Source organism: Trachymyrmex cornetzi, unplaced genomic scaffold, assembly GCF_001594075.2.
Source record: "Trachymyrmex cornetzi isolate Tcor2-1 unplaced genomic scaffold, Tcor1.1 scaffold1051, whole genome shotgun sequence".
NCBI lineage: Eukaryota > Metazoa > Arthropoda > Insecta > Hymenoptera > Formicidae > Trachymyrmex > Trachymyrmex cornetzi.
Window position 1 is genome coordinate 477,215 of NW_017295600.1, and position 17,093 is coordinate 494,307.

A 17,093-nucleotide genomic window follows, 5' to 3' on the forward strand; every position below is an offset into this window, starting at 1 on the left:
TGTATGTATGTATGTATGTATGTATGTATGTGTGTATACATATGTGTATATGGATGTGTGCGCGCGCGTATGTGTGTGTATGTGGATATGCACACACAACGTGCATTTCCTTCGTCTCATCTCGCGACTCGCGATGAATAATTTCAAAATTACACAATACCTATTTACGAGACGACCTCTCACGCGTCTTATCTTTTTCGTCGAGCCTCTGGCTCATTTCGAAACGAGGCGTACTCGTGCGCACGGTTACATCACGACATGCATCTACTTTTCGCCCTCCGCCCGCGTCCCCTCCCTGTCCTCCCCCTGTCCTTCCCTGATTGCCCCAGCCTTTCGCGGCCGCGCCGAACAAAATTTATAATTGCTGCCCGGCAATTAACGCGCCGGCCAGGCAAAGCTGGCAGAGGGAGTCGATAAACGACCGATGGCTCGGGCCGTATACGTTTGTTCAATGAACGGTGGTCGCGCTCTCTTGGAGACGAAATTATGCAACCGTAATCTGCTCTCTTATCTCTTTTATATATATATATTTTTTTTCACCAAAGAGATATGATTGAGTGCAATTACCTAAATGATATGACATTACAATATCAGACTGAAATTGTAAAGGAGGAGATAATGAATTATAGAAGATTTTAAAGATTTTTGCATTTTTTCTTATGCGATAATAGATCTGACTGAGAATTAAATATGGAAAATACTAAATATGTAAAATTAAATTATTAACTCAACAATGTTAGCATTTTTCCAAAAGATTTCTTATAGTATTATAGTCATTTATGCAAAATCAAAATAATGGTGAATACAGTTAATCTGATCAAACTGATCATTATGTAATATATACTTGATATTTTAAGAAAATAAATTTTATTATGATATGATAATATCTAACTGATATTTTCAAGAAAACAAAATTAATCATGATAACTTTTTTTATAACTTTCTCATTTTGTTAATTTTTTTGCTCTCTTTTGATAAATACTTTATAACATATGTTTGAAATTATTTTATATAGCATGTGATTAATAATTTCATGGGATTTATTTTGCAGACCAATCCCTGCAAGCATCCGATAATTTTTATGCGCGATGTCGAATTCGAACATTTACAATCACTATTGGAATTTATGTACGCTGGAGAGGTAAATATCTCGCAGGCAGAGTTACCTACATTTCTACGTACTGCTGAATCTCTTCAAATTCGTGGCCTCACCGACTCCCAAAGTAATCAGCACAACAACGAAAAGGTATGTTTCATACGAGTTTGCATACACATGATATTTGTGTCACGCCATATGTACTAAAATACATTGTTTTTAAATTTGTAGCATTTGAAGACAAATAACATCCATGCATCAAATGGCCGTGATCTGATCTCGCCAAGCTTTGACGATGAACGCAGTAAAACTCCACCACCTTCAAGCCCTCCACCACTAAAAAGGCTGTGTAAAAGAAGTGATTCACCTCCAGTTTCTAGTCCAGCACCCACTGTGCCGCCTTGTGCTACCATTGCACCACGTTCGCGCCCACTTATCGAGCCTCAAGTTCAGCTCGATTGTTACAAAGATCTCGATATCGTTGAGGTATTTTACACTATACATTTACATATTTTTGATACGTTTCGTGCATATACACAGAGATGTTTTCATATGTTTATAATATTAATATGCACTCTATTTTTAGCCAAAAATAGAATTACCTGAATATGGCAGTGATGACGATTGCTCACCTAAACAGGAAGCTAATACATTACCCAGTGGATTTCTCAGCTTGGATAGTGGCATGGAAGTGTTACCGTCTTATCCATCATCTTATCAAGGTAATTACAAGTTAGTTTATTGAAAATTAAAATGTGAATATTTTTTGTAAATTCAATAAATTGTTTAAATATATATTTTAATCTTTTTTTCATACTTATTTGTTGAAAATATCAAATCACTAAAATTTATATCTATTTTAGGAAACCAGAACGTAGAAGGAGGAATGCCAGGTCCATCACATGGGAGTACAGAATTGAATCAAGAACAGCAAGGTGAGTCAATATTTATTATTTTTTGGTAGTGCGAGCACCATTACAAACAGCAACAACCTAGCCATTACATCACAAATGTCAAATGTGAGTAAAAACAAGGAAGCAGAAAGGAATCTTGATGGTTTGAAATGGTAAGCTCGTGTGTAGCTCGGTAGGTCTTGGTAGGTGGTAGGAGACATTTGACACTCGGAGGCTGTAACAGGCCTGAGTCCACAGAGTGCAGTTTGCAGTTAAGCAGCTGTGTTGTATGAACGTTACCGAAATAGCCCGGAAACTTGAATCATTAACAAGTCCTGCGTGTACATATTCAAAAACAACCCCATCCCTTTATGCTTTATAATCTTTTGTTTTCCTGCTTCACGTATATTAATGCATACATATATACATACACTAGATTGCCCTGGTAAAATGTTTAGCTCATTCATATAGAAAGAATAATTGCTTATTAAAAAGTTAACACTCAGACAATACTATCAACAAAGACTTATAATCATTTGCTTTTTTTATTACTAATTATAAATGCTATATTTACATGTGACAAGTTTTTAAATTGGCTTGTACATATTGCTTCGAATCGAATTGATATAATATGATGAAATGATATAATTAGTGTTATATATATTTTTTGCATTATAATTACATTAAAATCAAGTCGTTGATGAATAAAGCAAATGAAAGTGTAATATCTGGGATTGTATCTGTAATTTCTCTGTAATGTTGTACATCTTATATTGACATATTTATTTTTTCCATTCACATAAAATTATTTTGGATCGCCATCTTCTTTTTTGCTTATAAAATCAATCATTATAATTAATCAAAATTTGTATTTATTCATCGAGTGATCTACAACTAATAAAAGTTGTTATGCTACCACATATCAAAATAAATTACGAATCTGTGTCTACATGTCTGTAACAATGTTTAATCTTCTGTTTAAAAACATTATGTGTATACGTAATAGAAAAAAATTAAAGATGTACAGTAAACATGCAAAACAAAATTTTCACTAATTTACTGATTCTCATTATTCATCGATTCATGCTTACCATTGTTTTCAAACTATATGTTTTTTCTTACTGCATTACCATTGTTTTGTCTGCCAAACATATTTGACTCATCGCATCCTTGCAAGTGATACTCTTGCGGGGGGATCCTTTTTGTACTGTACCGTGCAGGCAGCAAAAATTGGGTAGCGCTAAATAGGGTTGTTTGCTGGTTGTTGCTGTCCTGTGGTGGGTGGTATCATTCTGATATTATACGTGGTGTGACAAGGCGTGGTGCTATGTTGTGGTAACGTGCAATGCTGTGGGCTGCTACCGGTTAGAGCAAGTTGTGTGTGTGTTGCAGCTGACCTGCGTAAACTGCACTCGCTGGACCCACGCCCCTGTCCTGTGTGCAACCGCATGTACAGTAACTTGTCCAACCTGCGGCAGCACATGCGCCTCATCCACAACCCTCAGAGTGTCACTTGCCCTCTATGTAACAAGCCATTCAAGACCAAGCTGTACCTGAAGCGTCACCTGGTCAGTTTCCACGAACTCAGTGTGGCAGACAGGCAACGTCAGGAAGAGATCTACCAACATCAAGTTAAGGTTCAGGTCCAGGGACAGGGACAGGGACAAACGCAGGTTCAGGGAGGAGCTCAAGCTCAGACCCAAACACAAGTTCAGGCTCAAACACAAGCTCAGATTCAAGCTCAGACTCAGGTGGATAATAAGGTGCTTTTAGCGGCTCCTGCACCACTTACTCGGGGTACTCCCGAGGAAGGTGGGGCTACTAGCGGTGGTGGGAACACCACAGAACCAAAGCTCAGATCGTATCAGGCACAAGCTGGCGATAATGCTTATCCGGTAGAGGTAGCGCAGATTGGTGATTCAAAGCATTTTGCTAGTGGGATGTTGCAATTCGATGCTACGTATCACTAATGTGTGTACAGGATTTATTTATTTTTTAATCTATCGCGCCCAGTATCATTTTGTGATATAGTAACGAATCGAGTTTATCTTTATTGTTTAGTGAACTTGTGATTCAATAGGAAACGTATCTTCGTAGTTGACCGACAAGTAGATAGAAATAACGTTACGACACAAGGCTGATTCCGTATTTAATAATCAGGTCCTGCGCACTCAAGTGCGCAGATGTATAACTTATAATTTTTAATCTTTTCAAATGCGTATGCAATTCTTGTCGCACGAACACGAGTGGAAGACAAGATGTCAAATCCGATTGACGGTCGCGTACTTCATTGTTTTCGTCCGTAATAAAACGCCTACATAGATCATTCGAATGATCATACGAAGGTCGACAGTGTATATAGGTTTGGGAGACTAGTTTACATATAAAAGTCCCGTGCCTATTCATCGTAAAGATGAACGCTGATGAGGGAGAGAACGACTAAAATGCCGATGGTGGAGCAGCCATCCCACCTCGTACTGATAATTCTGCAGCCGGATACTTGTTGTTTTATTTAATGCTATACAGTGTTATACAGACTACAGATATTTACTACAATATTATATTCTTACAGAGGATTATATTTACTTTATTATTGCAACGCAATGTGCAATGACATAGCTCGTACATGATATATTTTTCACATGCATACATTGCAATATACAGCCAATTGACAGCTCAACAGAGTAATAATATTTATTATTAACAGAGTTATCAACAAACCGTGATCGCAATAATGCAGCAGATTGAATTTAACAATATATAATAAGAAGGCAATGTCTCTGCTGGTTTCTTGTTTTTAAATGTGGAAGGCTTGTCTTTCAAGTACTTCTACCTCAATGATATATATATTTATGAAAATAGTATAAGGATGCTTATTTTATTTTTTATTACCGTAGACAGATTTATATATATAGAGGGATTGTAATACTCTCATGATATATTTACATAATAAATATATCTAAGTTATATTTTTGAATTTGTGTATTTAATTTTTGATTTACTTTAATCGGGAAACGCGATTCTTTTTTAATATTTTAAATATTAAATCACAGTATTTATGTATCAAGAAATATTTTGCACCAGCTTTATACATGTAGCAGTAACTTTGTAAAAGAGACGCTATATGTATTTTACAGGAAGGAAAAGGTTTTTTTAGAAATAGTGTTACAGATTTTATAAGATTTTTTTTTAAAGATTTGGTATTAATATGCAATTGTTGTAATTTCAATATATGTATATATTTTTATTTCTGCGATGATTCCGATAATCATCCGTTTCTGCCTTTTTTTTTATCTTGCACGCAACTTGCTTCTATTATTTTTTAACAGGATATTCAGTTTCAGCTTTCTATAAAAGTAAACCAGCATAGATATCTGCCATACAATTCCATAGCCATAGTACCACACAGTACAACTCAGGATCTTTTATATTATATTTTACAGATGACAATAGTTCCATAAGTACGATTTATAATAACGATTCTAGGAAATGGAACACAGAGTATGTTCCCTAGAATCGTAACTTTTTATAAGTCGTACCATTCATATAACAGGCTCCTTACCTCACATACAATCAAATTACTAAACAGATGCAGCTATATATTATTATAATATATTTACATACAACAACTTACAATAGTACTGGGACGTTGCAACGACTGCAACTAACACAGATTGCCGATATTATACAAACGGTTTTTATTATCTGTTATTACATTGGTAAGTGATTGCAATGTTTTTTTACAAGTTAAACATACATACTACGAATATACATTCAAGATTTTTGTTTACGATATGAATGGATGCCCAGCACAACTGACAATTAGTACCGAAATAAGATTAGATTATAAATGTTGCATATCATATTATAATATTGTTATACATTTGCCAAGCAGTGTTACATTCATCAACTCTCAGGCTTCGGATCATATACAGATTTCATTTTGCTTCTTTCAATACTAAATAGTGCTTCTTCTAATGTATTTTTATTATAATACCATACATATATGTTATATATAATGTATAATGTTATATTATATGTAATGTATATACAACTACGCAGATAACAATCCAGCTATTGATTTGTATAATACAATATCTTGTAGAACAAGAGAGAAAGACAGGTATTTTTTTTATGTTATTTGATGAAATATCACATTTTTCGTTCTACTACTAACTCGTTTTATATTAACAGTAAGTAATCTATAATAGATATTTACAAGAGTATTATTTATATTATTAAATTGTTTTTAGTATTTGTTTTTAATCATTTTGATATCCACTCGATCCTTTGCCTGAGATCCATATACTGTGTATATCAGAGTGATGTGTTACAGAATGTCACATAATAGTAAGCATCATTTGACAGGCCGGACTTCGCTGGGCATTAAAACCGGTTATCTAGCTAATATCACAATACAATTTCGAACACTCACTGTTATAATTGCGATTATATTACGAATTCAAATGGTGTGCAAACATTCCGAAGCACGGAGACAGCAGAGAACAGAAAACAAGAAAAGTAAAAAAAAAGAGAGAGAAAACAAAAATGAAATGAAACGATAATATTATCGATTGAACGAGCACACTTACAGCTAATAGAAAAAAAAACTCGCAAAGAATTTTGCATAGTATTTTTTGGGTCTAACAATGCAATTTACCGTATATTAAATGAAGAGGGATATTGGCGACATATGTACACATATGCCGTGAGAAGTATCTCTTAGTGATGAAATACGAACAGTACTTGCCATTTTTCCAAAAGAACTCGATGAGTAGGTACAGCAAGCTCACTGGAAAAAAAAAGTATCTTTTGTCTGCGATAATAAGTTTTAACTTTATCCTACTGCGATTTAGCATTTGTATCATGCGTTGTTACGATTATTATTGCTATTACAATAACTACTACCGCTATTATTATCAATATCAATACCACCATTACTACTACTATTACTACTACTATAACTATTACTACTACTATTACTACTGTCCTACTACGATTACTATTATTATCACCATTAATCCAAAAAACTTTGGACGCATGTATATTGTCTCGAGAAAGCTTTATGTTCGAAAAAAACATATATCAGTTTCCTGCAACGTGCGTTACGACGTGCGTTGCTTTTCACGGTCATGAAAACCATTATCTTTTAGCGCATTTAATTATATGTTGTATATATGTAAATTATTATGTAATTTGTATGCGCGACACAAAAAAAAAAAGGTAACTCGTGTATTCGATCGCTAGCTGTTACTGATATAGATGTAGTTGTAAGGAATATTACTTTGAGGGAAGATGATAGAAGGTTTCTCTTTTAAACGATGAACATCTTTCTATTTTGAGTTTGTAGCACTGCGAAATGTATTTCGCAACAAATTGATTTACATTATTATTTACTCAGTAATTCGAAATGAAAAATTTTATTCTAGTCATAAAAATGCGACTTTCATGCATTCAATGAAATTTATATTATTTGGAATTGTGGTTATCAGTATTAATATGTTAGAATATCTAAATTGAAAGAGAGATTGATAGTATTAAAATATTTTGAAAAAATATTTTTTTGGGAAAGTATTCGTTTCGTATTATATCTTGTTTGAGAAAGTATTTTTTTCAAAAATATAATGGACTGTTATTTTTAAGATTACACGTTTTTAATATATTTTCTAGGTATATTTTCAATTAATATATATGTTACAATTTAAGAAACAAGTCCAGTGTGCAAAAATATATGGTACTTAATGTTTTTTATTATCATGTTACGATTATTATCTTATGACAAAATCGTATTAATTCTTAAAATAAATTTTTAATCCCCTATATGGTATTAGCGCATAAATTCTTAGATAGAATTCATGCGTGAGCGTAATAATACTTTTAAGGTAAGACTATTGACCTATTGAGGAAAAAAATTGAAGAGAAGACTAAAATTGTAGTAATATCATAAATACGTCGTGATGTCTTCGTTCGAATGAGAAACCGCATTTTTTAACGCAATATAATCTACATAATTTTTTATCTAAATTCTGTTCTCCGATCGTCATGTCGATCCTTTACGAGTGTACTTTTTCAAAAATATATAAGCTTAAGAAATAAAGTTAGATTTGAGTACGTTCAAGAGGCAAAAATGCGAAATTTCGATGTAAATAGCGGCAATTTTTCCAATATGACCGTATCGAGGAATATTTCGCTTCTAAAGTAGTCACACACGCTAATATTTAAGTATGATATTTATTCGAATCATGGCGTATCCGAAGTAAGTTATTCTCTAAGTAAAAAGGTAGGTCAATAGCGTCTCGTGCTATCCCACGTATAATTATATAATTATAATTATAACGGCAATTGCATTGCAAAAGTATACATACGACTGATTTTCGACGAGTGCGAGTGTGAGTGCGCGGTATGTACTGAATTAAGACGTATAAGAAAAATGAAAGAGGAAAGAAGTGAAGTACAGTAGCTTGTACTTGGCGGAATTTCTGAACAGATAATTGATGAGAAAATTCGTATCGGCTTCCTCTTTGCAACGCGTGAAAGAAAAAAAAAAATATTGCGTATGCGAGAAACCTATCGAGGTTCTCAATAGAAACTCCAAGATAGTACACAAAAAGAAAATTGAATTCTCTAGAGATTTATGAAAGAGTAAATTCTTCCTGTTTGTATAGATTTTTTTTTTAATGTGATGGGATAAAATTTCTCGATTACTAGGTATTTCATTCTTTAAATTTAGGTAGTCTTTATTAAGTCTAATTGAAGTCTGAATGATAAGTATTTGAGTAGCTATTGACAAAAGTTATTATCCGTACTTTAAATTTTTTTGATAAGCGAAAAAAACTTGTATATATAATTTTTCTCATTTAAGCTATTAATAAGATTTTTTTTTTTTGAAAATTAAGAAAAATTCATTGTTTTAGTTAACAAAACGTGTATAATATAACATCAAAAATTCATTTTTTTTAGTTATTATGTATTAAATAGAATGCACTTCGCTAGTTTTACAGGAGAAAGGATTTTAATTGATTTTGAAGTAAAGTATCTACCATTTTTATTAAATATGACTGATGGATATAATTGCATTTATAACAGTACAGATTTAGAGATTTAACTTCCTTTTTCCCTACAGCAATAGGGATTTAACTTCTTTTACAATTAGATTTACTTTTCTCCCTTGATTTTATAGGATTTGTAATTTTTCAGCACATTTTAAAACATTCAATTCGTAACTAAGGGGCTAAGGAGGAATCCACAGAAGTTTTAATATCTAATTTATTTATATTTTTAAATACAGCTGCTTTTGCATATTGGCTATTTATTTATTTAAGTAGCGTTTATAACTAAGAATAAATACGACTCTTGCTAGTTCTTATCGGGACACTCGTTAGGTGAAACAATTTTATAGTTACGAAACTGATAGAATAAAAGAAAACGATGAAGTGCTCTTTTTAGGCTGATCGTATGGGTTCTACGAAAGTGACTTATTATTGGCTTAATGTAAACGCGACGGAAGTTGGCGGAAGAAAGTGCAAATTCTCCGATTTACGCTTTAAGATATAGATCTTCTTCTTGTTTTCAATAAGCAATTATCTGGACAGAATGAGCTCTGCATCAAAAAAAGAACGCGAATTCATAATACGATATTTACCGAGAGATGTATATTTTACTTTCGGCTAAAGTTCCCGCTAAATATTTTCTTCGTAAGAATTTGATACGCCACGATAATAATTTATTTATGATAACTATGCAATACTGCGTTATATTTAACTGACTAGCAGTCGGTGATGGGCGCAAAGTGGTTTGACTGTATTTGGATACATGTGCAGACGTTATGAATTTGAATATGTTTTTATTGTGAAACATTTTAGATATTTTTGCAAATTGTAGTTATTATCGTAAAAGAAACTGATAACGAGAGAATATATTAGACAATATGTAACTTTTACTTCCAATAACATGATAAATAATTTTGATCAATTTTTTATGTATTAATTACATAAATGTGCCGATAGCAACATAACTTTCAGATGTAATCTGTATATTTTTCTATGATATATCTTTCTAGTATTTCTTTTATTTTACACGATTTATTAGAAACATTTAGAAGTAGTTACATGTACAAAAATGCATTCATGCGCATGTATCCGAGGCCCAACACTACAAGTAGCTTAAGCATCGTTGAGCTTGCATCAAGTACGCTTGCAATTTACTGCACATACGCTGCACTTAATTTATCGGAGATTATCTGGAGCAAGACTTGAACCTTTGTGCATAGATATGTGCCGCAAACACAATTTAATTCATCTTTTTCACTATTATTGCAAAGCGCAACGAGCAAAGATTCTTGTGACTGTTGTGATTACTGAACGAATGATGAAGTTTTATAGAGGCTACCTCCATATTTCATTATTCGTCATAAATAGCTTTTATGTTATTCTTTAAGTTTATGTTATTACGAGATCACAAAGGAAAATTTTAAGGTGGATATTCAAACGAGTTAATGCAAATCGTGATATTTGCGAAGATGGATAGTATTATATGTTGCCGTCCATTTTTTAATATAATAGAGTGATTTAATTTATTTTGACTTTCACTGATGTTAAAAAATTTACGAAATATTTTAACACGTGTGTACCGATCCAACGCGATTCATTGTTAATTTCAATTTTTACAGATATAGCTTTAAAAAGACTATCATTTTGTGTGGCGTAAATCGAAAAATTTATATTACGACGTATAATTTTTTTATTTCGATGTGAATTAATAGAATGAATAATTAATGTAATTTTAAACTAAAACGATTTTAAAATATTCGAATCGAGCTTTTGTCCTTAAAAAAGCACATATTGATTACATCACTGACTTAGTTGTCTCAATCCCATTTGTTATTCGATTATTCGCGACAAAAATATAGTTTTGTTTCATATTCTAAAAATCTATTCCAAAAAAATGCACAAATGGTTATCTCGAAGAAAGCTTGCGAAGGATCGCGCGGCACTCTTGAGTCGCATCACGTATAAACTCTATACATGTATACAACGTGCGTTAATTTCGCTAGCGACAGGTGCATCAAGTAGCCATAGATTTGTAATCAAGTGTGCTTTCCACCTCGTCCCCGCGTTTTTGCGACACGCAGGCAACATGAGAATCTCAGTGTTTTATCGCAATGTCAACGGGGCTGTCCCCCGTTGCTCGATTGACGTGGGTCTCTCGCAGTTGTCGCAAAATACGATACTAAGCATAATCCTACTATAATAGCGATGTTCCTATCTTACGTTCGTGTTTTTGTACGTGTTTCGATCGCGAAAAGAAAAAAAGGAGATTATCCCGTGAACCTTCTCGGCTACGAAAAACAAGTTCTCGTTGAATAATCGCGAGACTTTCTGTCTGGTTTAGCGCAATATCCCATCGTAGCGACTCGTTCTGTACCCAAAATTTTGTCAAACGATAACATTTGAATAAAGTAATTCACATTTGTACGGAATATGCATTGCGTTATTTTTACGAGATTGTGTAGAAAAGAAAGATTAATTACGTTGCAACGAATCAACCTTGAACCATATACATACACTGAAAAAAGATTTACCAAATGTTCATAAATATTGGTTTGAGAATAGTACTAACTGAACATTTACTTGCATAAACATTTACTAAATTTAAAAAAATGACAAATAAAGGATTTTTATACCAAATAAATATATATTTACATTCAGTAAATATTTAGTTAGTACTATTAAAAAAAGTATTCATTAAAAGTTAATAAATTTTTTTCAATATAACTTTACACAATATATATATCTTTATATTTTTTCTAAATATACAGCATAAATACATGAGTAAACACGCATTATTAGAAATGTCGGAATACTCACCGACATAAATGGACAAGTTCGAAATAGTACAACTACGTTAAGATGCAACAACGGCGATGTTGGAGAAAATGATATTCTAGAGTATCCTAGCTGAGAGGGAGAGAGAGAGAGAGAGAGAGAGAGAGAGAAACTTCAATTTAGGAGATTCGAGTTGCAAGCATCACCTCAAGATATTGCGATATCGTAATTGTCTGACAATCGGGGATTCAAATTTAGACCGTGGATCTCCGATCTTAGCAGCAAGGTCGGCGAGAAATGAGAGAAGATGTTAAGGGAGAGGAAAGAAATAAAAAGAAAAAGAAAAAAAGATGAATAGAGGAGGCGGAAGTGTTGGTGGAAGATGGACGCGGATGGACAGAGGAACTAATCTAGATTGGTCGGCTGGTGTGTTGCAGCCACTGGTTTCAATACGGAGGCAGTGGGACCATCGCCATTGGCATCGATAGTGATATCGAGTGTTACCGGCGCCGTGGAGCCGGTCTGTACCTGGGATACCCCGCGGCCTTGCCCGCGCTGTGGCCGTTTCTACAGCAACAACAGTAATCTACGGAGACATCTTAGATCAGCCCACGCGACCGCCCCCGACCTCCTCGAGCTGACATCGTTACAACGGAAAACCCTGGTGTTGCCGCCGCAGCTGATCTCCGACATTCCTCCCTCCTTCGTTGGAGGACCGTAGCATTTGTTGAATTGATAGATCGATCAAGTTGAGACGTTCCGACATTGGAGGTCTTCACCACAGGATACCGTTGTTACGACATTCTTGAGACATTGATGTTTGTAATGTTAAACGGACTTAGTTAACCGATGAGTTCTCTCAACGCCGAAGATGGATCGTCAGGGCATTATTGCCAGATATTGGTGCAAACACAATATATAACTATCAATATATAACTACATTTTTGATGTGAAATTAATGTTTAATAGAGAATTAATGGTAAGGTTGTCTCTTCTTAGTTGAAAATACAAAATATTGCAAAAATGAGCAATGGAACTATTGCAAGATTTTCTTTTCGACAGTTACCAGGTTGCGTGGACTCTATGAAAATTTGATGAAAGTTTGTGATACTTTATTAATTCTTTTTTTATGCACCTTCTCTCTTTACCTGTGCAATGGTTAATTAAGAGATTGTTACAGTGATGATATTCAATAACTATAGTATCTTATGAACGTGTTGCTTTAACAGCGGCGAAAGTTCAGTGAAAGCAATTTATTTTGTCTGCAGAAACATTCCTGTGACCCTTTGAAGTGTCATATAATTATTAAGTTATTATATTTTTGAGAATACTATATTATATAGTTTGAAATATTTTACTGAATTTGATAAGTTAAGAAGATACATTGTCATAAAAGAAATAGACATCCTTTTACATAAAAAAAATAAAGACATCTTTTCGGAGAACATTTGTTTTTTAACTTTCTCTTTCTCTCTCTCTCTCTCTCTCTCTCTCTCTCTCTCTCTTTATCTGTACATTACATATCACGAAAAGATAGTTTCTCTGAATATTTCTTCATAAACGGTAAGCGTAAAATTATTTTTTCTAAAACAGCAATCATCGAGTTTGACATTTGGTGTACATCGCAGAAATAACTACACATAATAAGTAGGTCCAGCATTCTTTTTACGAGGTTTACGATGACACTCGAAAATCACGAAATTAAACACATGTCTTTTTGCAATTGATGATTACAGCGCGAAGAGTACGTCGTGGTAGGCCGCGGCTCGGAACCAGAGGTGGCAAACACTCGTCGCCGTCCGTTCACAGAAACTCACCCTCCAGGAGCGATTGGCTTGGACCTTTAGACATGAGAACTACCCCACCAGCCGCGATGCCTGCCTTCCGTGGATTCGAGGAATCTTCATCGGATGGCGTGGTCAGTATTGTAAATCTGATACCCTCGTAATCCAGTAAATATCATTTAACAGTAACATAATGTTATAATTTCGCACTCAACAAATATAACATAACACTTGCTATACGTAACAGTTACATTGTTGAGTGTGTTAATATTGATATTATATTATATTATTAGTTAGTATTTACTGGCAACTGTATTGCATTATATACACGTTTGCATTATATACACGTTTCCGTACGCATTTGATAAAGCAATATTTTTAACGTTTTTTTTTTTGGTTTAAGTGTCTTCATTTTACCTTTTTTTTCTATTTTTAAAAATGTGACTAATGTGATAGTAATGTTATACCGTGACCTTATAGAATGTTAATGCTCTTCTCATGTTTCTTGTAGGTCCACTTAGGTGAGGGTATAGCTGTATGCGAGGAACAACTAAGGGCCGTCAAGTGGAGTGACTATCGCAAGTTGACGCGTGGATTAGCCGCGATATTGTTCAGCCCGACGGAGCTGGCGACGTGCTCTGTTACTGGTCAACGTTGGAGCCGTGCCGGCACGGCTACCGAACGTCCTGTGAAACCTGCCCTTGACAAGGCTAAGGTTCAAGCTATTATATGTAAGTGCGCGATGAAATAAGAAAGCATACGCGTCAAAGAACATGTTAGAAAATTTTTTTTCCTGAACGCGCATCAACACAGTTCTGTGAACCTTTCTTTCCAAGCATTAACTTTAGTTTACATCTTTGTTGTTGTAGCTTACGTAACGTCAAGGTTTCCGTCAGTAGACGTCAGCAGCGTGAAACAGGTTTTGGCGTATAAGTGCAAAGAGAACTCCACCGCACTCAAGATGAAGTCTATACGATACATATGGTAAGCCTCGACGATTTTTTTACCACCGTTCGCATAAACAGGGTTTTCTTCTATGACTACGTTCACACCGCGGTTTATACTCTAAATTTGACTTGAATTATTTAGGTCCCATGCTAAACATGCATAAACACTTGATGGGTGACCTGATTCTCGTCCTTTAACAGAACTTTGATGTAAAAGTAAAGTTGCACGCTACCTGATCTATAAAGGTTGACCATCAAATTAACTATCAAACTGTTAACTGTCAAACTATCAACATAATCTCAGATTTGCGATTATAAAAGAAGAGCTAAAGGCGTAACCACGACGTTGAGACCGCGAAAATACTTCAGGTCGATGTAAACGACATACGATGTAAACGACTGGTGGCTGAACTTATCTTGGGTTTTAGTATAGATCTTTCACACATAAGTCTATGGATGTAAACGGGATCTATATGGCCATATGTAAAAAAGGTCCTATCTTCGTATTCCTTTCGTATCTAATTGCAGCGATAGACAGGACACGGACACGTCACCGCGGGGTGAGTCTGAGGACAAGTGAGAGGGGGTCCAGGGTGCGTGTAGGGTGCAGCCCGCCCCTCAATTTCGTAGCGTCCTCCCGCACCCTCCATCTGATATGGTCCACTCGTCGCAGCGCTCCCGAGTCCAGCGAGGCCACAGCGATCATTGTAACAATAATAGTAACAAGCAGTGTGTCGACGGACGTTTACGGCGCAACCACGAGGAAGGGCACAGAGGCAACTCGTCTCTCACGTCATCCACGCAGGCAGGTCTTGAAAAGTTGATGCCTCTGCACACGCTTCACGGCGTATTTCATTCCACCCTACGAACGGCGACGGCTTCATATATTTAATTGTTGGTTTAGCCAGCTGCATCGATCGAAATCTAATCCTAGAAGGGTAGAAAAAGAAGCGAAAATATTACGGATCGTTTCGATATACGGTCTAAACGTTAAATATTCAACGTTCATTAACTTTCTTTATCTCTTTTTTTTTGCCGTGAACATTTTCAGATTTTCATGGTAGGAACGATCGATTTTTTCTCGCACGTTCTAAAAAGAAAGAGATTAACATGCTTATATAAAAGATACACTGGAAACGCAGTTTGTGAAGCACAAGCACGGTAGATAAATACATTGAATAGAGTGTTTGACAAACTCGCGTAAAATAGTAGAAATGCGTTGTTTTGAGAGTAGAAAAGTTAACAAGGGTGGAAATGAGTGATTCTTCGATTATATTGTAGCAAAATTAATCGTATTATATGGGATCTTAAATTGGTACTCCGAATATACACGAGTATACAGAGTATATCATTTTTGGAAGCTGCTGGTTGCTTCGTAGTGATTAAAATTATTCATATTTACAAATCACGACTAACAGCTTTAGAAAATTTGATATATTTGAGTAGAATAAAAAAAGAAACGTCAATATCGGGCTTACTTAGGATATACATTCAAATGTCCGTATCGCGAATTTATCGGGGCGAAACATTATCCCTATCGTGAACTTTTTCCTCAGTTTCTATTTTCATTTTAATGACGACAACGTCGTAGTGTGTTATGCTTTTTACTCGTTTTTTTCACTCTTTAACGTGAACATTTTTTAAATGGAAATAGTGAAAGGGCAGCGCAAGAGGAGAAACGTTCATTTCATGGGCATTCATCTGGTTCGCAATACGGACATCTGATTGTAAATGAAGAATTTAAAAAGAAAAACGAGTTAACGAGTTAACGAGACGCGATGAAGGATTATTACATGGTTATATGGCTGCGTTTTTGCCGGAAAAAAAATCGTCCCTTCGTGTGTGCGCGTTTCTCTTGTTAACAGGTAAGTCTATCTGGTACGCAATACGTTTCTTTTCCGTGCAATAATGCGGTTCCTTCATGCGACACGTAAAAAAAAAGAGAGACAGAAGAGCACAGCTGTAGGGGCGAATTACGAAATGCTGCACGAAGGGGCGGTTCTGTGCAAGAGCATATGTATACTAGGAAGATTCATTTGGTTTTGGCTGTGAGCTGCGACCACATGCGAAGGAGGAGATCCGTGTGGCTCTAATGAAAGAGAACGCACCCTTCCAGAGTGAAGGCGGGTGATAAATAGTGAGAAGGCAATATTATAAAGAAAAAAAAGAATAAGAAATGTTATTAAAAAATAGCATGGTCGGACGGACCAGTCCGATCCTACCGGGATACAAGGGTAGACTTTCACATAGAATACGCCTAATATATAAATACATAGTATAAATGTATAAATATAAAATAATATAAATATATTATAAATATTATAGTAATATATATATTACTATATTTAATATATATATTATTAACGAAATAGATGAACTTATATATTATTTGTTGGGAGAGCATATTACATATATTACACATATTTAATATATTTAGGATATTTATTTGTTGATTTGGTGATATATATATATATATATATATACATATATATAATATATGTTTTTTATAAAGGGGGCTCGCGCGCGGTGTGGAAAGGCCGGCCTAAAAA

The 17,093-nt window shown here is 34.7% G+C and overlaps 1 protein-coding gene across 3 annotated transcripts in view; it reads left to right on the forward strand.

Annotated features, from left to right (window-relative positions):
• LOC108759692 (protein abrupt) overlaps positions 1 to 16,796 on the forward strand; it is a 17,546-nt gene extending 750 nt beyond the window's left edge. The window contains exons 2-9 of one of the 3 annotated variants that reach the window (XM_018505268.1): positions 1,052 to 1,246; positions 1,328 to 1,582; positions 1,683 to 1,818; positions 1,960 to 2,031; positions 13,550 to 13,731; positions 14,109 to 14,328; positions 14,467 to 14,581; positions 15,079 to 16,796. In XM_018505268.1, the coding sequence (XP_018360770.1) occupies positions 1,052 to 1,246; positions 1,328 to 1,582; positions 1,683 to 1,818; positions 1,960 to 2,031; positions 13,550 to 13,731; positions 14,109 to 14,328; positions 14,467 to 14,581; position 15,079 (1,176 nt within the window). In that variant the 3' untranslated portion in view covers positions 15,080 to 16,796. Of the gene's footprint in view, positions 1 to 1,051; positions 1,247 to 1,327; positions 1,583 to 1,682; positions 1,819 to 1,959; positions 2,032 to 3,381; positions 4,654 to 13,549; positions 13,732 to 14,108; positions 14,329 to 14,466; positions 14,582 to 15,072 lie in introns of those variants that run through there. The other 2 variants (XM_018505260.1, XM_018505253.1) reach the window with 2 other exon arrangements.
• The last annotated feature ends 297 nt before the right edge of the window (positions 16,797 to 17,093 follow it).